The sequence below is a fragment of the Thamnophis sirtalis genome, unplaced genomic scaffold (assembly GCF_051295495.1).
Source record: "Thamnophis sirtalis isolate CommonGarterSnake01/CBP01778 unplaced genomic scaffold, rThaSir2_p1.2 scaffold_15, whole genome shotgun sequence".
Lineage (NCBI taxonomy): Eukaryota > Metazoa > Chordata > Lepidosauria > Squamata > Natricidae > Thamnophis > Thamnophis sirtalis.
The window spans coordinates 47,593,606-47,615,603 of record NW_028261395.1 but is presented as its reverse complement, the minus strand read 5'-3'; the positions used below and the strand labels follow the sequence as shown (position 1 = coordinate 47,615,603).

At 60.6% G+C, this 21,998-nt stretch overlaps 2 protein-coding genes across 4 annotated transcripts in view; one reads left to right on the top strand and one right to left on the bottom strand.

Moving 5' to 3' along the window:
- The window catches only part of LRRC38 (leucine rich repeat containing 38), a 54,791-nt gene extending 52,801 nt beyond the window's left edge, over positions 1-1,990 (bottom strand). For all 3 annotated transcript variants that reach the window (XR_015695180.1, XR_015695182.1, XR_015695181.1), the window contains exon 1: positions 1,933-1,990. The gene's annotated coding sequence lies outside the window, so the exon portion shown is untranslated. The remainder of the gene's footprint in view (positions 1-1,932) is intronic.
- Positions 1,991-2,015: 25 nt separating this feature from the next.
- Positions 2,016-20,165, top strand: PRDM2 (PR/SET domain 2). The gene is given in 11 exon segments (XM_087702702.1): positions 2,016-2,075; positions 3,026-3,096; positions 6,610-6,727; positions 7,451-7,554; positions 7,720-7,872; positions 10,811-10,940; positions 14,558-14,668; positions 15,751-16,038; positions 16,041-16,310; positions 16,313-19,813; positions 19,816-20,165. Coding segments are annotated over 10 exon segments (5,034 nt in total). The 5' UTR covers positions 2,016-2,075; positions 3,026-3,087.
- The last annotated feature ends 1,833 nt before the right edge of the window (positions 20,166-21,998 follow it).

Here is a 21,998-nt window from a genome sequence, read left to right as displayed (position 1 = left end):
GGGGAGAGAACGGGGAGGACTGGGGCTCCCTCAGCGAAAGATGGGGCCTGGACGTAACGCAGCAGCAGCACACGGGAATGGGAAATAGGAACAGGGTGTCACCATCTGGCAGCCCTGCTGGAACTACACGGTCTTGGGCTTTGATTCAAATTGCAGGGAGAAATGTTTCCTGTTATCTCCCACTCTGCTCAAAAACATATTCTTGAAAAAGGCTCTGTGGTATGTTTTCCCCCACTTTGGTCCCCTCACTCTTTATTCCATCCTCTCGGAGGGAGGCGGACCCCTCCCCGCTCCCCGAGGACCCAGCTGCCAGCAACTGGAGGGCGGACCCTTCCTTCTAGGGCCTCCTTCCATCCCGGCCCAGTTTGGGTCCGATCTGTGCTCCTCTCCTCTCCATTACTCCCAAATATCACACATCGCAGAACAACATCCTAGTTGGTGGGGATGCGGGATGTACGAGGCTGGATTAGAAATCCAATTTGCCAAATGGAAGAAGCCGCTTTGGGAAGCCGACTGGCCTAACTCAGCAATTTCTTTCTCTTGCTGTGGGACTTCAACTGGCCACACCGAGACGGGCGACAGATGAATAGTGACCCACCGACGGCTCCCTCCGGGACCACCACGAGACCCTTGGGACCCTGGGCGCCCTAGCGATCGGGATGCTGGACGAAGACCGGGGGGGGCGGGGTTTCCCCCAACCAAGGAAGCCCCTGTGGGGCCCTGGCTGACCCTCCCTCCCCCAAGAGAAACCAAGGAGAAGGAGACAAGGGGAAGCCCAGATCTTCTCGGCCGCCTCGGGTGGGAAACGGAAGAAGGGGGCAGGAGATGTACATTGAGGGGGCAAATAGGCAGGGTCCCCCACCTGAGAGTCGGCTGGGGGGGCTCTGGGCCAGTCCCGCTCTCTGAGCCCGCCTGGCAGGGCTGTTGTGGTGGAGGGGGGGAGGAGGAGAAGAGTGTGAGTCTGTTCCCAGGCTTCATTTCCCTATAAGAAGGGAAGAAGGGCAGATGGAAATACAGAAACAGGAACCCATCCTGCACCGCACAAAGGGGTGGAAACTGATCAAAGGCCCCCATGCAAATGAGAGGGAGGGGAGGGAGGGAGGGAGGAAGAAGGGCCCACGGAGGAGGAAGGGCTCACCTGTGGGGACCGTTGCGGGGGGGGGGGTCAGGGAAAGAGAGGATCCAAAGGAGGGGAGGGAAAGAGAGTCCTTCGGGATTGGCGGCATATAAATATATTTAATAAAAATAAATAAATAAATAGAGAGAAGGATTCTTAGAGAATTATAGGCGCTTCAGGTAGGAAGCCCAGAATAGAGGAAACCACAATTTTAAGGCTGACCCAGGTGACACAGGGAGGGGGGAGGGGGGGGCTCTTTCTAGTGAAATAAAGAAATTAAAAGGAGGGGGGAGGGGGGGAGGAGATGACAGGGGTCCTGTGAGGGGAGGGAAGAGGAGGGGCTCGGGGGGGGGGGAAGGAAGGGAGGGGGGCTGGGCTGGGCCGAGCTCGGGGGGGGGGGGGCAAGAGAGATGAGGCGGGGGGGCGAGGGGGGCTTGGGGGAGGAGCTTGGGGGGAGGGGGAGGGGGCTCTTTCTAGTGAAATAAAATAAAATTAAAAGGAGGGGGAGGGGGGAGATGACAGGGGTCTGTGAGGGGGAGGGAAGAGGAGGGGGCTCGGGGGGGGGAGAAGGAAGGGAGGGGGGCGAGGGGGGCTTGGGGGAGGAGCTTGGGGGGAGGGGGAGGGGCTCTTTCTAGTGAAATAAAGAAAATTAAAAGGAGGGGGGAGGGGGGGAGATGACAGGGGTCCTGTGAGGGGGAGGGGAGGGGGGCTCGGGGGGGGGGAGAAGGAAGGGAGGGGGGCGGGGAGGGGCCGAGCTCGGGGGGGGGGCGAGGACGGGGCTTGGGGGGGAGGAGTTTGGGGGGAGGGGGACTCACCGGCGGCCTCCATTTAGGCGGGGCCTTCGTGAGGCGGGAAGGAGGGCGGGGCTTACCCTGTCCCCGGCGTCGACGTCACTTCCGGGCCGCGGCGGCCAAGATGGCGACCGCGGGGGCCGGCCGTTGCCGGGAGAGCCGCGCAGGTGAGGACCCCGCAACCGCCTCCTTCCACCGCCGGCCTGGAGGGGCGCCCCGGGAGGGTCCCTGTGGGAGAGGAGGGGCTCTGCCCGGGGGGGGGAGGCTCAGCTGCTCCTTCCGGGGCCCGCGGGGGGCGCTGAGAGAAAGAGAGAAGCTCTCGGCCTTTCGCCCCGCCCAGGCCTGAGGGGGGAGGGGGGCTGTGGACCTTATCGCCTTCGCACCCAGGGCCCCCCGCCGCCCCAAGAGGGGGAGAGGCCCCGTGGCAGGGAGGGCTCCGGCGGGAGGCAGGGAAAAGAAGAGCCCCTGGAGGAGGCTGGGCGGGGAGGGGTGGGGGCTCCAGCCGCGGGGTCGCTGCCCAGCCTCCAGCCCCCCCCCCTCCCAGAGCATCCGGGCCGCCTCTCGACCTCTGGGAGGGAGGGAGGGAGGCTCTGCGTGTGTGTGTGTGTGTGTGTTGGGTGTTGGGGGGTGGAATTGCTGAACCAATAACTCCCACCGGCCTGCCCTACTCTTCCTTGGGCGACGCTTGGTGGCTGGGGAACCAGTCTCCCCCCACCACCACCCCGGCTTCAGGACATGGGCGAGCTCCTCAAGGCCTCCCTTACAAGGCGGGCGTGTGGTGGGCAGGACAAGCGGTCGTGAAGGTGGCCGATGGGCCTAAGGCGGCAGGTGCCTCTAGTGCAGGGCAGACCCTGAATAAAAGCAGAGAGAAGGAGGGAGGGAGGGAGGGAGAGAAAGAGAGAGAATGAGAGGCTGTGTCTCAGACTCTACAGAGTGCATCATGCTCTGTCATAATCATCACCCCGTGTTGCATCCCTTCAAAGCAAATGGTCCTGGTGGAAAAATGAATAAGGTGCATATGAAATAACGGAGCTGTGAGGGGCTTTTACAATGACTTGCTAAAATTACTTCTGATTATGAGGCTTAAGGTATGACCGTTATCTGTTTTCTGTTCCAGGTTTTGTGTAATCACAAGAGCTGCTTCCTATTTCACTTCTCGGAGCACGTCAGGATTCCAGAATGAATCAGGTGAGTTAAAATGTAAGACTCTCAAATTATTTCTACTGATTTTCACTGGGTTGTATGTAGACCGGTACTAATCTGCATCCAGTGCCTTCCAATGGGCCCTTTTCCAAGGACCACGGAAGCTTCTTTTATGGTGGAGAGATAAGAACAGCCTGCATGCCCTGCAGCTCACTCCCCTCTTCTGCAATGTCAGCCCCGTGAGGTCAAAGGCTTCAAAAACAGGTCTGTGTGAGCCTCCGCGCAGACACCATTCTGGAGTGAAAACAGTTTTTTAGCCACAGGTTCTTGGAGGAGATGGAGAGGAGGGTCCAGCCCCTTCCCCTCTTTCTGGGGAAGCCGCCCATTCCCACCGGAGGAAGCCACCTCCGGCCACTGGGCCCAGGAATGCAACCTTGATGAAGTCTCCCGATTGCCTGCCTCTTGTGTGGCTGCCTTTGCCAGGACTGATGAGCTGCGAGGCTGCTTGTGGTGGAAATCCTGGTCTGTGGACCCCTCCCCTCCCTCCCCAGCAAGTGTCTGGGGGACCAAAGGGAAGGCTGCTGTTCTATGGCATTCCCTCTTTTTCAAAAGGAAACTTGTGTATATTGTGCTATCGGCTGATCTGGTTCCCCCCTCCCCCCCTTGTCCTTTTCTGAACTGGGGGGGGGGGGTTTCCCTGCCCTCCCACATGGGTTCACTGGTGCATTGGTTGAAACTGCGGTTTGGGAGTGGAGAGGATGGGGACTTTGGGGGGGGGTTGGGGCAGTGTTGGTCTCCCAGGTGACATTTGTACAGGTGTTGGGGACCCTTGGGATTGCTTGAACTGCTTGTGGGAGAAATCTTCCCCTGGAATAATCCAAGATGGCCGGATTACGTGCCATTGGCCGACACTTCCAGGGGTGAGCAACGACATGACAGCAGGGTCCTCGAACTGGTGCTTTTGCTTGGCCTCTGTGGTGGAGGTCGGAGGCTTGTCCCTGGGGGGGGAGAACTGTGGGATGCTGCAGGGAAGAAGCCGCCTCCACCAGCGACTGCACAGGATCCTTGACCCTGTAAAACCTCAGACCGCCTTTGGCCTCCCCTCAGAGGCCACCCGCAAAGGAGCAGTGGAAGCTGCTTGTCAGGCCTCTGTGCACCTCCTCACAAGTGGCCGGCCCCAGGCGACACACACACACACCCCCCCCCCCGAGGGCGGTGTGCTTCTTCTCCACCTTGAAAGAAAAGCTCCCCTGTCCCTGCTTGGAAAGGTTGGTCCCAGGAGCAAGTGTGGCTGCTCAGAGTCCTTCAGGTTTGGCCAGTTGTGAAAGAAAACCACCAGGAGCGCCTGAGACCCCCGGTGGTGGTTGAGAAGCCAGCGAGATTCCCCTTTGCTTTGCCTGCTGCTGGGTAATTGCATGAGCTCTCTGAGGGGGCCACGCTGTGACTTGGAGCTGGCTTGAACTGCGAAGGGTCCCCGAGGGTGGTGTGCCCCAAGGCTCTCCAGCTTCCACACTACCCCCAGGCATCGGAGCCCTTCTTGGCCCCTCTTGGCAACTTCCTCCACGCTCTCGCCTTCTTCCTTGCCGTTTTTCTCCTTCGTGCCCGGGGCCTGTGCTGCGTCTCTCTTGGTGTCGCCTCTCTGCCCCCTGTGCCAGTCTCCGCTCTTCAGCCTGTCCCAGAGACCTTTCTCTGCAGCTCAGGAATGCCCTGACCGCACATAGAGACCCCTTGGCGTCCGGGAGGAGGCCGAACTGCCTTTGCATTCACACACCCAGCTTCGGTCTCCGCGCATGTTCGTTCCGCTGGAGTTAGAAAGTAAATAAGTTGTGTTGTTTAGCATCAACTACATTGTGTTCTTCTCTTCTCCTTTTTCAGTGCCCTTTGTTGACAACTTGTAATGCCAGGTCTGTATACAGTAACCTCCTGCTTCTTCTGAAAGAATGCCCGGTCTTTCCTTCTTCCTTTGCTTTCAAGTGCTGACTCGCAATTCAGCTCTGCTGTTATCCTGGCTTATTCGAAGGAGGCTCGTTAATTTCTTACGGCACAGCTTTCTTGGATGAGCCTGGGGAAACAGCTTAATTAACAAGTAGGCTCCGAGATTCTTAGTTGTTGATTGATTAGATGAATTGAAAGCATTTCACTCAGCTGAAGATGCTTCCGTGTAATTGCCTGGGACGAGAATAGGGAAAGTATCATCCCGGGCAGTTCCAAATGGCGCCCGCAGAGCCCCGGATTAAATTACAATGGAAACGGAAGGGCCGGATTCTCCCAAAACCATCCGGCCTCTGCAAGGTGCCAATATTTCTGCAGGGGACCCGGCAGCCGATCCTCGTGGCCCCGGCTGCTCCGAAACACGCCCATCTCGGCCCATCTTCCTCTTTACGTACCGTGAGGCTCTTCTGCTAGGAAGGCAGGTGTTCCCGAAAGCCTTCAGCTGGCAACCTCCACCGTCCCCTTTCTCTGGAAGTGAGGGGACTGCAGGCCTCCCCCACCTCCTCAGAAAGGTCCTTCCACAGTCCCTGGCTCAGCCTCAGGACGGGCCACTTGTTACCTGACACTGATTTGAGTCAGAAGGCGCGATTGGGTCGCGGCTAAGCAGAAGGTGGGGTCCAGTACGAGGGTGCCGCCACCCCCCCCACCCACCCACCCCCGGTGCAGATTGGTTGCTTTCCATTCATTGTAAACTTCTTCATAGTAGTTTTTAAATGCAGTCCTGGAATTTTGCTTTGGTGTTGAATGGGTGGTTTGTTTAGAGACTGCGTGCCTGGAGGGTTCGATCCGCAAAGGCATTGGACGCTTGCGGCCTTTCAGGTGTCTTGGAGAACGTGTGGAGCCTGAACGGCAGGTGGCTTTGGGAGCCAAAGTTGGGGGAGGGAGGGAGGGAGGGAGGAGGGTGCGTGCCAGCAGGGCAGCTGTCAGGAGGACCCGCTTGGCTCCGTCCCCACCTTTTCTCCCTGCTGACCTTCCTTAGGACGCTGGCAAGGAGTTTGTGTTTGGAAGGTGATGTTGGAGGAAGAGAGGCAGGAGAAGGTAGCCCTGCTCGACCTCCAGAGCCCCTGAGGGAGGGCAGGACAAGGAGCAACGGCAGGAAGAAGATCGTCGTCCCAGAGAGACCCAGAACTCCTGACAGTCAGGACAGTTAATCAGTGGAACGGGGGAAGAAGCTGCGGGGGCTCCCACCACTGAAGGCCTTCAAGGAGAGATGGGGCAGCCATAGGACCCGGAGGCCCCTATTGCTCTTCTTTCCCACCACTTACACGGCTGCCCGGCCACAGACGTGGGACCAACATGGGCCTCGTCAGAGTAACGGCCTCTTTGCAACAGCCCCACTCGGGGGGAAGGGGGGTGCCTGTCCCCTCCTGCTGGAGGAGCGTGTGGAAAGGAAGGGGTCCTTTCTGTTTGAGAGCCCGGAGCCAGCAGGGTTGGGTTGCGGGGGATTCGAGGGATTCCCGAGGGAGAGGCTGAGGCTCTGGGCCGACTGCAGCATGGGGGGGCCTCCTGCCTCCTGTGCTCACCTGGGCCCACTTCTTTTCTTCTCTGTCCCGGTTCCCTTTCCAGAACCCAACCGGACCTTCAGGAACAGTTGAGACTTTGGCCGATGTCCCCCAGCACATCCTCCAAGGGCTCCCGGAGGAAGTGAGGCTCCTCCCGTCCACTGTGGACAAGGCCCGGCTTGGTGGGTGAGCCAAGAACCAGCGCCTCGAGCAGGGGGAGGAGTGGGGGCTTCTTTCTGCAAGCAGCCCAGCGGGGTCCGGCCCCCGGGATGTGCACCAGCTTCAAAAGCTGGCAGTGGGTGCAGTTGTTCCTGGGAGATGACTGGGCAACGCCTTAAGAGCTCACGGATGATTCTCAGCCTGGGCTTAATGGGCTTAATCCACATAGTTTTCACCCATGTGCCCCGTCCGCCTGATGGGCCTTGGTGGGAGGATGTTGCCTCAGAGCAACCAAGGGATGCCCAATCTTTTATGAAGGTGGGTGCAAACCTCAGGCAGACCGGGGTGGGGTGGGTGGGGGTGGAAGAACAGCCTGGGAAGGCCATGTCCAGGGAGACCAGCAGCCACCCCAAGAAAGCCCTGGGGTTGGGGGTTTCTGTCACAATCGAAGCTCTTCGTGGGGGGGCCTTTGACCCACAGCCACCACTCGTCCCTGTGGCCCATTCTGTGACTGTATCCCTTTGGCCAAAGTTGTTGTGCCTTGTGGCATTTTCCTCCCTCCTTCCACCTGCCCACGGAGCTGCAGAGGGTGGGCTGGAGGCCATGGACGGGGCCTGCTCTCTTGCTCTGGACTTTGGCAGGGAGGAAAGGCCTCACAGCGCTCGGGGGTCTCGGACCCTTCACCACGGCAGCCGGCCAAGGCCGCGGGGAGGCTCACCACTCTTTTCTCTCTCTTTGGTCTCCAGGTGTCTGGGCCACAAAGCCCATTTTCAGAGGCAGGAAGTTTGGCCCCTTCGTTGGCGACAAGAAGAAAAGGTCCCAAGTCAAAAGCAATGTGTACATGTGGGAGGTAAAGCGGCCCCTCCATTCCCGAAGGGGGAGGGTCTCCGGGGGAGTAAGGAGGGAGCCTGGGGAAGGAATTTGGGGGGGGGAGTCCTCAGGCTGAGGCTCTGACCATCCCTTTTTCTCCCCTCCCCCCCTCCCCCCCAATCTTCCCCTGCTGGAACACTTGCAGGTCTACTACCCAAACTTGGGGTGGATGTGTGTGGACGCCACGGACCCTGCGAAGGGGAACTGGTTGCGTTATGTGAACTGGGCGCGTTCAGGAAAGGAGCAGAATCTTTTCCCCTTGGAAATCAATCGGACCATTTACTACAAAACATTAAAGGTAGCGGTTCCCTCCCTCCCTCCCTCCCTCCCTCTGTGATAAATTACCTGGTCTTGAATTCCTTGTGAGAAAGGGGGCTGGCTCCACTGAAGGAGGGTGGGATCCAGTCTTCCTCCGCCTTCTTCCCTAGCAGGAGCCCTCAGCCAGGAATGTTGTCACCAGGAAGAATGGGGCCTTTCCTTAAAAGTGCATTTAATGTCTTTGGCTCTTGGAAAGGATTTTAATGGGTCAACACGGTGCAAAACTTTCCAGGCTCCCGTTTTCCCCCTTAGAATCTAGGGTTGCCAGGCTTTTAAGGTGCCCCCTGTGTACCTTCAGCCGAGGACATCCCTTCCCAGCAGCAGCAGCCGAGGGAGGGAGGGAGGGGGGGGAAGGGGCTCCCTGTCGGGGAGCAGCGCCTTTCATTTCCCCAACTTGGATGGAAGCAGGATAAGGGCCCCTCGGCCACCGGTTCTTTCTCTGCTCTCGGCTCTGGGGAACCCGGTTCTGCTTCAAAGCTCAGTGTGTCTTTCCAGAGGGATGGGTCAAAAAAAAGATTTTTCCTGAACAGGATTCCCAGAATGGCAGCCTTTTGGAAAAGCCTCCGGTGTCACCAGGGCACCAGGCAGAGGCTGCTGCTGCAGGTGTCGCAACACGGCTAGGGGGGCAGGGGGGGGGGAACCTTTCTTTGCAGAGGCTTTTCTCTGGCCTTCGGCCTAGCCTGGCAGCCCCGTTTAGCAGCAACTCCGTGGCTAAGCCTTGGTTCCCTCCCCTCCACTCTGGGGGGCAGGTTTGAAACTGACAAGGTGACCATCAGTTTCACACCTTTTTCCGGCCTCCTAACCCTTCCCCCTCCCTCCCCCCCTCCCTCCCTCCCTCGGAAGGCTACTTGCCCTTGTTAACAAGGGAGGGACGGAGCTTTAACCCACCTTGCCTGGAGAGGAAGGGATGAGCCTAAGCAGGCGCCCAGTCAGGAACGGCCATCAAAAGCCATGAAGATGCTAGGCAGGCCGGCCACTCTCTTCCCCATGAAGTCACCTGCTTCCTCCTTTGTCATCCCTTCCTCTCCGACCCCTCTGCTCTGCTGGGAGGCGGGAGGGGATTCAACCAGTCAGGCTGAGGACAGCCGCCTCTTCTGACAGCGATGGCCACCCCATGGCTGAGAGATCCAGTCTCATTGGCTCTAATTTTTTTGACTCTGTCATAACTTTAAATGGTCACTGAATGAGACAATTGGTAAGCAAGGGGTACCTGGGACTTTTTAAAAGGAGGGCTTTCCATTCCTAGGCCCTTCACCGCTGACTCCCTTGGTGCCATTTTTGCGGCCTCCGTCTTTAGTTCTGGGGCAGGTTCTGCCGTTTCTCCTGTGGCTTCTAAAGTCAGAACCTGGGTGGAATTGCCCTCTGCCCTCCTTCCCCCGTGGGGAGAAGAGTGGAGGGTGGTTTTCAGGAGGAGTCCGGTGAGGCCACAGGGTCTGGGGCCTGCTTCATGGTTCCCCTGCTACGTAGCCACCGTCCGGCCTCTTGTTCCCCTCCTGACGACCTTCAGCTTCTTTTAATAAGGGTCAGTTTGCAGGACGGTGGATGCTGCCTCCCTCCCTCCCTCCCTCCCTCCCTCAGTGACTCCAGGCGCCCCCAATGTCGTGTCTTCTCAATATGTCATTTCTTCATGCAAACGCAGAGTCCCTAACAAGGAGGTTTGGTTGGGATAATCAGACTTGTGGGAAATGTGACTTTGGTATTTCCTTTGGAATGCTTGTTGAGGGCGACGTCTGCGTCTTTGTGTGGTTCCAAGACTGTTTAGGCCTTGCAAGTAAAAACAAACCTCTCTAGTTAGTTACAAGCTCTGGGAAAGATTTCATGGGCAGGTTTAAGGCCGTCTTGAAAACTAAAGAAACTAAAGTGGAGGCTTTGGAGTGAAAAATGGCCCTTGAGTGGCAGCCACGATTCCTCCATCGCCTCCTCTTCCTTCCAGACAGACAGTCGGAAGGGGAGCTGTGTCCCAGAGCCTGACTCCTGGGAGCCACAGAGAAGGCTCCGAGACCTGCTGGGAGGAGACTTGTGGCTCAGGTCTCCTCTTGGGGAAAGGCGGGGTGTGGGTGGGGGGGGGGGTGGCCTTGCCTTAAGAGGGTCCTGCAGGCCTTGTTGTGGCTAGAAGAGACCCTGCTCTGACTGGCAGGAGGGCCTCTGAGCCTGGGAGGGGCTTCCCTGCCGCCGTTCCTCCCCTGGGGAAGGGGGAGCGCTTGTCCTTGGGGTTCCCCCTGGAGCCTCTGCCGGCTGGGCTCAAGCCGTGGTGGTTGGTTGGAAGGTGGGGCTGAGTGGACAGGCCCAGCATCCCTGGCTGCCAGGGGAGGAGTTCAGCCCCTTCCTTGGGCTGGGCAGGCGAAGGGAAGAAGAAGCCCCAGGCTCCCTCCCTCCCTCCCTCCCTCCCTCCCTCCCTCCCTCCTCCTCCTCCTCCCTCCCTCCCTCCCTCCCTCCTCCCTCCTCCCTCCCTCCCTCCCTCCCTCCCTCCTCCTCCTGCTGCTGGGATGATTCAGCCAGGAAACGTTTGGGCTTCCTGGGTGTGCGAGTGGCAGCCTTGTGCTGCGGTCCTCCTTCCAGCAGAGGGGCTGGGTGCAGCCCTCCCGCCTGGCTCGGCCTCCCTCTCTGACGCTGGTGCAGCAAGGCCCGCCCGCCCGCTTGCCTGCCTGCCTGCCTGCCTGTGACGAAGCCGAGTCCCGCAGGGTTAAAGAGTCCTTCCTGTTTGGCCGGCCAGGCCCTCCTCGGCAGGCAGCCTCTTCCCAGCGGCCCAGAGAGCGGCAGGGGCAGCAGCTGTGCCTGGTCCTCCCGGCCCCCCGCCCGCCTGCTTCCTCCCCCTGCCTCCCCCCGGCTCTAAGGGGGCCGGCCGGTGGTGGGTGGGCGGCTGGCAAACAACCTCCGGTGTGATTGGTGTCCCGCTTTTGTCTCTTCCCTCCCGGCAGCCAATTGAGCCCGGGGATGAGCTCCTGGTCTGGTACAATGGGGAGGAGAACCCGGAGATAGCTGCTGCCCTGGAGGAAGAGAGGGCCAGCCACCACCGCAGCAAGAGGAACTCCCCCAAGGCCAAGAAAGGTAAGGCCCTCCTCCTCCTCCTCCTCCTCTCACCCCCCCTCCCCCCGCAGGCTGCCCTCCTCCACCGCCTGGGTGGGTGGGCCGGCTGGCTAGCCCTCCCTCTCCGCCTCCCTCCCTCCCTGTCAGCCAGCAGGAAAAGACGGCAGAATGACAGTCTGTGTGTGTGTGTGTGTGTGTGTGTGTGCGCCTCCGTCTTCTGTCTGCCTGTTGCTGCTTGCGAGATCAAGAATGGCTCCGCTCGCTCAGGCAATGCCGCTTCCTTGTTCAGCCAGCTTTCCAGCCGGCTGCCTCTGGGTTTGCCTTCCCAGCCGGGCTCCATCCCCTCCCACTGGTTTCCCAGCCCCATCGGCCCCTCCCTGGACCCCCATCCCTTCACCCCTGGCACCCTTGAAACAAGGAGGAGGAGGGGGTTCCTGGGCCCAGAAGGAAGGGGCTCTTTTGACGCCCCCCTCCCCCCCACGGGGAAAGAGGGTTTCGGGTGCTTTTGGGAAGCTGGGCTGACATTTTTCCCCAGGAGCAAAAGGGCCTCCCTCCCCTCCTTCCCTCCTTCCCTCGGGCCCTGCTGAGGATCCCAGATTCAGGGGTGCAAATGAGATTTAAGCGCCCAGCAAACTCCAAGGGCCGGATCTGCACAGGTTGTGTGGCGAGGATCCCATTTCAGGAGGGTGTTGAAATGAAATGGCAGTGAATCATCGGCCTCTCATCCCGTGATCTCTTCCCGTGAGCTGCTCTCTCAGGGCCCAAGAAAGTCACTTCTGCCTTTCCCCTCAGCTGCTTTGGTGGGGCCGACAGGCTGGCCTGTCCCAGAGGCAGCCACCGCAAGCCTTTACGGGAGGGGAGTGCAAAGTGGGGGGGAAAAAAAGGGGGGGTAATATTGAGGACATGGTGTAGTTGATGATTATTATTTTTTTTAAAAAGTCAGGGAAGGCCAGAAGAATGAAAGTGCCTTGGGTGCTGTTTTTGTAAGAGCTTTTCTAAAATCCTGAGAGCAGAGAAACGGAGGAGTCAGCCTTCTGGGGACGACATCCTGGTTCTCCTTCATTTTCAAACTTTGCTTTGTTCCCGGGGCTGAAAGCTCAGCGTTGCTGGCCACTCACCGCCTGTTCCGACAAGGGGCCCAGCACACGGGTATCGCCCTGCCTAAGCCTGTGCCAGGCCCCCTGCAGCCTTTCCCCCTGCCTGATGGATCTGGAGAGGCTGCCTTGGGGCCTTCAGATAAGCAGGGGGGATTTCCTCAGCAATGGCCCACCCTTCTTCCTAAGGCGGTTTTCAAGGTCCTTTGGAGGAGAAAGGACACAGCCGAGAGGAGGAGAACAGACGCTGCTCAGCTGGGAAAAGTCGGCAGGATTGGGCTGACCCGTCCCGTGAAGAGGTCCCTCGGCCGAATCTCTCGGCTGCCTCAGTCCCCCCTCCTCCTCCCCCCCCAACCTCGGTGGGCGAATTGAAACCCAGGCCAGGCTGCCGGGAGATTTTTGAGATGACCACGCTGGATCGTGCTCAAGCGGAGGCCGGTCGAGGGGTCATTTCCACGCCAGGGAGGAAAGGGCTTCTGTTTGTCTGGAGCCAGCTATGCGACCGGCCTCCCTGAAGAGCCAGCCGGGTGGTTATGTGGCTGGCCTGGGCTCCCTTGTCCCGCCTGCGTTGGGTGGGCTGAGCCCCGTGAGGAGGGAGTGGGACTCGTTCTCAGAAGGGCCTCTCTGCCGTTGTGACCAGAGGCCTGAGTGCGAAGTCAGGGTTTCCATCTCATTCATTCGGTGCAGAACGGGGGGGGGGGGGGCTTGGGAAAAGGGCAGCCTTGATAAAAAGCCCCCAAAATGAAGCCAGGCAGGAGGGGAGCTGAACGACTGTCACGCCCAGGGTCGGTTGCCAGAGAAAACCGGGCAGGCATCTCTGGCTGGTGCTTTCGCCCCTCCTGGGTGGCACAGGCCAATGCCAGGGGTTGGTTTCATGAGGAAGGTCTCTCTGGAAGGGGATTCAGATCTTCTAAATCCATTCCTTAGTGGAATTGGGTGGGGTGGGGTGGGGGGAGAGGGAAGCCCTGCCTCTCGCTCACTTTTTCATGCAGGGTTTGGACTCTCTTGGGCAGCGTAACCCAGGAGGGAAGACAGGGGGGCTGGTGGCTCCCTTTAGCTCTTCTCAGAAATTTGGTTTTCTTCTTTTGAAATCATCCCATTTTTTTTAAAAAAAAGTGCTTTGGAATCCCAGAATGGCAGAAGCGAAAAGAAAAACCGGCCCCTGATCTGCTCCTCTTCCATATCTTTTCAGTCTGAAGTCAAAGGTTCCGAATAAGGATGTGGAAATTTCCCAGAAATTAGGAAATAAAATGGAGGAGAATCAAGGAGTCGTTTACTGATGGATCATTCTTTCACGTGTTTTTTTTTTTAAATTGCTCGTGGAGTTTTTCAGATGAGAGGCCTTCTCTTCAATCGTCCCATCGTTTCCCCCACTTTGTTCTCCCAATGTTTTAAAAGCCCAGGCCAAGGAGAACGGGAGGAAAGCTCCATGGACCGAGGCTTCTCCTTGGCCGATGGCTGTGCATTGCTGAGCCCCACTTGAAGGGGAAGGGAGAAGCGGGCAACCCCGAGCCCCCCCCCCCCTCCTGCTTCTGGGAAGCGTCCGAGGGGCTGCTCTGGGGGAGAGCAGGAGATCCAAGCCGGTGGAGCTTCACCTGACCCAGCCAGAGAGTGGGGGGGGAGGGGGGTGCCCCTTGTGACCGGGGGGGGGGTGGTCTCTTTCTACCTTGGGCAGTTTTGGAGCAGGCAGGAACCACGCTTGATAGAGCAATCCCATCTTTCTTCTTCTGAGGAGGAGGAGGAGGAGATGCTTCTGGTTGCATCTTTGTGATCCCATCTATGCAATTTGTGCAGCACGGCCAGAGAGGGTTGTGTGTGTGTGTGTGTGTGAGAGAGGGAGAGAGGGGGAGAGTCCGCCTGCTCCTTGGACTCTGATGGAGGGGCTCTAAAGTTACAGTTGCTCTCAAGTTGTCATTCTGGCTGTTTTTAGTAAGCAGAGCAGCTGCTGGCCGAATCGAGGCGGTGAGGGTTAAACCTGCCTTAAGGTCACCCGCGCTGAATGCCAGGACGGCTGCTTGAAGGACCGGGGAGGGGGGTGTCCTCCCTCGCAGGGCCCGGGGAGCCTTCGCTCTAGGAACTCTGGGGAAAAATTGAGCCTGCGCGCCTCACACTCAACCCCAGATGGGCTCATTGTGGTCCCTCAGCATGGCCTCCGGGCCCCCGGCAGAGCGGAGCCCAAGTGGGGATGGTTCAGTCGGAGGGGACCCCCAGAAAGCCTTCCTGGTGCTTTGTTCACCAGCTGGGCGGCGGCTGTGGAGTGGGGGGGTGGCTCTGGAAAGAGCTTGGAAGGAGGGCAACAGGGCCCCCCCCGGGGGGGGGTTTGGGAGATGCGGGGGCTCCCGTCCAGGGGGCTCCCAGGGGGAAAGTGCTGAAGAAGCTCCGTCTCCTGTGCTCCTGCCAGCCGCCCCCTGGCCAGCATCGGCTTAACCTCCTGGCTTAACCGAACATGGGCCCCGCTTGGTTGCTTGGCGGAGGAAAGGGGGGGGGGAGCAGCCTAGGAAGAAGTGCTACATTTAAACGCCAAGTCCTTCCTTCCCTTGCTAGCCAAGAAAAAGGCCCAGGAGGCTAAGAACGGAGGGAAGAGAGCCAGGGACAGGAAGCGGAAGCCTCCCCTGGAGGGTCTCAGCCCTTTCGACATGAGGGAGACCAAGGAAGGTAAGGAAGGGGGCGTCTCTCTCCTGCTTCCCTCCTTAAGGGACCTTGGGGGTGGGTGGGAGGTGAGATGGGGTGGGTGGGGTTGAGGAACCGCTAAGCACCAGGCCGGGTCGTCATCTTGAGGTCTGCAAAGCACCCCGTTCTTTGAAGCGTGAAAGGAAAGGCAGTGCAGCCCAACAGCCCAGAGGGGGCTTGGCGCTAGAAGGAGGAGCCCCTCTGCGGAGGAAACAGGACCCGCTTGGAAGAGGGGAGGGGGGAGGTCAGGGCCATTGGGTGCTGCATGGGTGGGGGGAGCAGGCTCTTATGGGAATTGGACCTAGAAGTGTATTTTTGTAATAATTTTATTGGGTGAGAGTTTTGCTTTAAAGGGGCAATGCGTTGCACGTAAAGTACCGTATTTCTCAGACTATAAGGTGCACCTAGCCTTTGGAGGGGAAAATCTACCTCTGCCTCCCAGCCATTTGCCTCCAAACAGCAAACAGCCTGGTCAGCTTCAGCACAGCCTGGTTTAGCTTGAGCAGCTGATTGGCGGTTGGATCTGCCTCCCGGAATACTATTGCCTATTAGCAATTCCAGGCTGTGGGGATCGCTGTCGCCCAGTGCCGCTGCCACCTATTGCCGCCTCTGTGCGCCCCGCTTTCCTCCTCCACGCGTGCCATTTTTGGCCGCCTATACCCACTACCTGGAACAGGCCAAAAACGGGATGTGCGGAGGCCGAAAAAGGGGCACACAGTAGCAATGGGCGACGGCTGAGCAGGCTGTTTGCTGTTTGGCGCAAGGAGGCAAACTGCTGGGAGGCCGAAGGGGCCGGCAGGTGGGCAGGTCTTCAGCAACATTTACTCTATAAAACGCACAGACATTTCCACCCACTTTGGGGGGGGGGAGTGTGTCTTCCAGTCCAAAAAATACGATATTTGTGGCTTGCCAAAGCAAATCTCCCCCCCCCCCCCGGGGCAGACTTTGGTGGCAACATATGGAGATGTTCGCGGATGCTGCCTTCATTTTATCTATTTTATTCATTTGTAAGATCTCTTGGCCGCCCATCTGAGCTCAGGATAACACTGTGTTCCTCCATTTCTCAGGCCAGAAGCCGGAGGATGAAGCCCCAACGGTTTCCGTGGTGTTGCCCCTTGACCAGGCCGCCATCATCCAGGAGATGGTGAATCAGGACGTGCTCCCCAGCCTGCTCATCTCCAGTGCAGCCTCCGAGCTGCCCACCGTGCATGAGGACCAGCCGGAAGCCCTCCTGTCTGGATCAAAGGTTCTGGAAGAGGGTCCGGAGCGGCGGGAGGAGCAGGACGAGGAAGAAGAGCAGGAGCCCCTGGAGGAAGCGGGAGAGGAAGAAGACGAGGAAGAGCCGCAGGAGGAGGAAGAGAGGACGAGGAGAGCTTGTCGAAAGACCATCCAGACGTGGAATCGGGATCGGGATGTGGGGACCGGCTGGTGGAATCTGTGGAGGAGCAGAGCAGCCTCTCCGAAGACTCCCCCGAAAGCTCCCCCAAGAAGAAGCCCTCAGGGAAGTGTCCCAAGGCCAGAGGGGAGCCCAGCACCCAGGGGGGGGCGCCCATGTTTCCCTGCCAACACTGCGAAAGGAAGTTCACCACCAAGCAGGGCCTGGAGCGCCACGTACATATCCACATTTCAGCATCAGCCACGCCTTCAAGTGCCGCTACTGTGGCAAGGCCTTCGGCACGCAGATCAACCGTCGGCGTCACGAACGGCGCCATGAGGCCGGGCCCAAACGGAAGCTGCTCTCGCCCTTGGCCTCTGCCCAGCTGCCCGGCGCAACCAGCACCCCGGTTGCCGAAGGGGGTGTCCCGAATGAAGCCAAGGCCAGGCAGGAGGGCCCTGCCCCGGAGGCCGAGGGAGCCGCTTCCAAAACACCGCCCTTGGAGGAGAGCAAGGAGCCCAAGGAATCGCACCCGTGCCAGTACTGCAGGAAGGTTTTCGGCACCCACACCAACATGCGTAGGCACCAGCGGAGGGTGCACGAGCGGCACCTCATCCCCAAAGGGGTCAGGAGAAAACCGGAGGAGCCCCAGGCTTCCGTGGGCCCGGCCCAGCACGCCCCCAGCACATACCTGGCCAGCACAGACCTGGAGGAGGAGGAGGAGGAGGAGGAGGGAGAGGCTGACGACGTCATGGACGTCTCCAGCAACATCTCGGAGAATCTCAACTACTACATCGACGGCAAGATCCCGTCCAACAGCAGCACCAGCAACTGCGAGGTGATTGAGATGGAGCCTGGCGCCACTGAGGTCTTCGGCATCAACTGCCTGCTGAATCCCGTGACGGTGGAGATCTCCCCCAACATCAAGGCGGTGCCGGTGCATCTGGTGGAGGAGTCAAAGGAGTCCCCTGTGGGCGGGACCCCCGAGGCCAAAAAGAGGAGAACAGCGAGCCCCCCGCTGCTGGCCAAGGTGAAGACGGAAACGGATCCGGAGCCCATCACCTCGCTGTGTTCCTTGACGATTCCCCTCACCATCTCGACCGTGGAGAGCCTGCCCTTCCCCAGGGAGAAAAGCGTCTATTTATCCTCCAAGCTGAAGCAGCTTCTCCAGACGCAGGACAACAATAAGGGGGCCCCCTCTCCCCCGTTGCCTGTGGGGGAGATCCCAAAGCTGGGGCTCCCCGCGGCCTCCTCCCCTCTCCTCCCGGCCAGCTCCAGCAGGTTCAAGCGGCGTACCAGCTCCCCGCAGCACAGTCCGGGCCTTCGGGAGCCTGGGAAAGCTGGTGAGGGCAAGGCCACTTGGACCGAGGTGGCCCTGAGTGCGAAGCCTCCCAAGCTGGAGAGACGGAGCAACTCCCCCGCGTGGAGCCTGTCCGGGAGGGAGGAGAGGGAGGCGCCGAATCCAGAGGAATACAAGGCCTCCAGGGAGTGGGCGCCAAGCCCCCCCTTTGGCAACGTCTGCAACCAGCAGCCCCTGGACCTCTCCAGCAGCGTGAAGCAGCGGTCGAGCGGGAAGAGCCGGGCCCAGGCGCCCTGGGAGTCCGTGCTCGATCTCAGCGTGCACAAGAAGCCGTGCGGCGATGGAGAGGGCAAGGAGGCGGCTCCGCCAGCAGGGGCCGCCGTCAAGAAGAAGCCCACCACCTCCATGTTGCAGAAGGTCCTGCTCAACGAATACAACGGGACGGGCCTGGGGCCTGAAACCCCCCCCTCCCCAGGCACGAGCCCTAGGCCGAATGCCTGCAAAGTAGTCGAAGCCCCAGAGCCTCAGCAGGGCCCGGCTCCCTCAGCCCCAGGAGCAGAGTTGGGCTGCTGTGGCCCCACCACCACTGAGGTGTCTTTGCCGCCCCCCTCGACTTCCCCGGCCCCATCGGCCTCTCCCTCCCATCCTCCCTGTCCTCCCATGCTCCAGGCCCCCACGCCTCCCCCTCCTCTCCTTCCCACTATCCCTTCGCCCCTCCCGGAAGACCCCGGCAGCAGTAACCCCCCCAGCTCCTGCCCCTCTCCCCTGTCCAATGCCACGGCTCACTCCCCATTGCCCATACTTTCCCCCACTGTCTCGGCCTCCCCTCTTCATTCTGTAGAGCCCCTCGGCTGCGCTTCACCCGGGCCCCCCACTCTCTCTTCGTCCTCCCCCTCCCCCTCCTCTTCCTCCTCCCCCTCCTCCTCCTCTTTCTCTTCCTCTTCTGCATCACCGTCCTCCTCCCCTTCCCCGCCTCCCCTCTCAGTGGCCTCTGCCATCTTCTCTCCTGGCGACCAGCTGGAGAATTCAGCCCCCCTGGTGACTTTCAAGCAAGAAGAAGAGGGAGAGGCCGAGGGTCAGAGGCCGAGGGAGGACCCCCACCCGTCCAGTGCGGCAGAGGCCCTCCAGGAGACCTTCAGCAAGAGCTTTGTGTGCAACGTCTGCCAGGCCCCCTTCCTCGCCATCAAGGACCTCACCCGGCACCTGTCCGTTCACGCCACGGAGTGGCCCCTCAAGTGCGAGTTCTGCGTCCAGCTCTTCAGGGAGAAGGCGGCCTTGTCGGAGCACCGGTTTCTGCTCCACGGGGTGGGCAGCATCTTCGCCTGCTCCGTCTGCAAGAAGGAATTTGCTTTTCTGTGCAACCTCCAGCAGCACCAGCGGGACCTGCACCCCGACAAAGAATGCGGCCACCAGCAGTTTGAGAGCGGGACTCTGCGCCTGCAGAACTTCACCGACCCCAGCAAAGCCAGCGCGGAGCAGATGCAGAGCCTGCCCAGCGCGGCCCCCCTGCAGCCCTCCAAGGAGGAGGAGGAGGAGGAGGAGCTGAACGACTCCTCCGAAGAGCTCTACACCACCATCAAAATCATGGCCTCCGGGGCCAAGCAGAAGGACCCTGACGTCCGCATGGGCCTCAACCAGCACTACCCCAGCTTCAAGCCACCCCCGTTCCAGTACCACCACCGGAACCCCAACGGCATTGGGGCCACGGCCACCAACTTCACCACCCACAACATCCCCCAGACCTTCTCCACCGCCATCCGCTGTACCAAGTGCGGGAAGAGCGTGGACAACATGCCCGAGCTGCACAAGCACATCTTGGCGTGCGCCTCTGCCAGCGACAAGAAGCGGTACACGCCAAAAAAGAACCCCGTGCCCCTGAAGCAGGCCGTCCGCCCTAAAAACGGGGTGGTTCTGCCCGGCCCAGCCGGCAACGCCTTCCGCCGCGTAGGCCAGCCGAAGAAGCTGGAGTTCGGCGTGGAGGCCAGCCGGGCGGCCTCCAACAAGCTGAAGCTGAGCGCCCTGAAGAAGAAGCAGCAGCTGGTGCAGAAGGCCATCCTGCAGAAGAAGAGGTCCCAGCAGCAGCAGCAGCAGCGCGCAGAGCTCAGGACTGGCAGCGCGGAGCCCAGCGCCCACGTCTGCCCCTACTGCAGCCGGGAGTTCACCTACATCGGCAGCCTGAACAAGCACGCCTCCTACAGCTGCCCCAAGAAGCCCCCTTCCTCCTCCTCCTCCTCCTCCTCCAAGAAGAAGAAGAAGAAGGAGGCCAAGAAGAAAGCGGGGGGGGCTTCTCCTGGCAGCGGCAAGAGCGCTGTCAACCCTCGTCGACGAACGGCCGACGCCGAGATCAAAATGCAGGGCTCTGCCAGTCAGCTGGGCAAGACTCGTGCCCGCACCTCAGGGCCCACGGCCGCCCAGCTGCCCTCGGCCTCTTTCAAACTGAAGCAGGGCGTCAAGTTCCCCAAAAAGGGCCCCCCTCCCCGCCCGCCTCCAGAAGCGTGGGCCCGGTGAGAGTGGGCAAGGCGGCCCCGCCAGAGGGGAAGCGCAGCAAGGCGGCCGCCAAGAGTGGGGGGGCCCCACCTGGATTGCTGGGCAAGGCCTCACGCAAGCTGCACATCCGCATCCAGCGGGGCAAGGCAGCCCTGGCCGGCCAGAGGAAGGCCGCCGACCGGTTCAGTGCCAAGTCCCGGGAGAGGGTGGGAGGCCCCGTCACCCGGAGCCTGCAGCAGCAGCAGGCCAGCTCGGTGGAGGCCACAGAGGCCGGAAGGGAGGAGAGCAGCGCCCGGGCGGAGCTGAAGGACTCCAGGTGAGCTCTTCTGCGGGGCTCCAGGTAGGCCAGGTGCTCCTCCGGAGGGCAAGATGGGGGTCCTTCCCGTGACGGGGGGAGGAGGGGAGGACCAAGCCCCCCCCCCCCCAGGTCCTGCTCCAGCCCATAGAGCTGTTCCTCTGGAGGGACACTGGGGGGCGGATAGCCCCGCAGCCAGGGAGGGGCCAGTCTCTGGCCAGTCAGGCCCTTGAGGCATACCCCACTCCCTGGACGGGTCTCTCTCGCCCACAGCCCAGCCAGGGTTCCCCTAGTGGGTGGGGGCTCGGCCCAGCCTGCCTTGGAGTGGATTGGTTCACAGTGAGGTTGAGGCGGGGCCTGAGTCCCGCGATGGGCTCGTCTGCAGACCTGGCCAAGCATTGTGTGCGACAGAGGCCACGGCAAGCATTGTGCCACCACCCTGGTCCTTTCTCAGTCGTCGCCCGCGGCTGCTCCTTTCCCCCTGGCCTTCCTGCGTTGTGCCCGAAGCCTGGCCTTCTCGCATCGGCCGACACAGCCATGGCAAATGGCAGCCTTATAAGGCTTCTTTCCCAGGCCCGGAGCTGCCCGCCTCGCGTGGGTTCCCGTTCTTGAAAACACCAGGCCTGGTTCAAGGCGCCCGTGGCTCTCCTGATCCAAGGAGGGCACCGTCCAACCGTCCAGCCGTGGGGGGAGGCGGGTGGAAGAAAGTTTGTCTCCCCTTCCTCCCCCCCTTCTCCCACCTGACGGCCTCTGCTTTCTCCCCCGCAGGAGCCTCCCCTGAGGGGACCCCCGCAGCCCAACCCTCCAAGCGTCTGCAGGAGATTTTCCCGTTCAGGGGCTCGGCCCGCCTGACGTCCGGCACAGCAGGAGGCGGAGGAGGCGGACAGCGGAGGCTCCACCCTCCCACCAGGCAGAGCCAAGGATGCAGCCGGCAGTTGCCGACAGGCTCGCTGCAGAGCCGGCTTCGGCTGCGCCCCCACCCCCCACCCCCCAGCTAAGCCGGGCGATTCTTAGCCGCAGGGACAAGACCCTCCCTCGGAAGGCGGCTGCCCCTCTCCTGCCCTGGCAGCCCTGCCTGGGTTTTTGCAAAGGACTCCAAGGTCACATTCCTGGGGAGCAAACGCCACCTTTGGACTTCTCACTTGGGCCCCCGGCTTTCACCTGGCGCACTAAGGAGGGAAGCCGATGAAAGACTCAGACCGGGAAGGGGGGGGGGGGGCTTGTGCCAAACGTGCTGGGAGCAACGCCCGTCCGAAGGCCCTGGGGCGAGCGTATCAGGGATGGCAAAGGGTTCGCATGACACCCAAAACGGGTGGGCGAAGGCCTCGGTGTCAGGCCGGCTGGTAGGAAAGGACCACCGGGGCCTCCCCTCTCCTCAGCCTCCCCACCGCCTCTTCCCTGCTGGCTCTGCTCCCGGCCGCTGCTTTTCGCTCCTTTGGGGGGGGGGAGCAGGAGGGACGCTGGTGGGCGAAACGTTTCCCTGTCCAGATTCCCTTGGGCTGGATGAGAGACTTTGGGGTCTGGTGGTGTATGACCAGCTCCCCGCAGAGGACGGTGCAGCCCCCAGGAGAGGCCGTCCATCTGCGGGGGGGGGGGGGGATGACAGCAGAGTGGGCAAGAGCCCCTTCCTTTCCCCTCCTTGTAAAGCAGAACTGAATCTCTTTTCCCCCCCCCCTTTATTATTATTATTATTATTTCTGGAGAGGCGGTTTCCCCCCCCCCTTGCCTGCGTTTCTTTCCCTTTGGGTGAAGAGCAGTTGCTTCCTTTGAGTTTGCTCCCCCCCCCACCCCCACCCCCCCACTTCTGAAAGTTCTTCGTCCTTGACGTAAAAATGGAAAGCGATCTACCTCTTAAAAT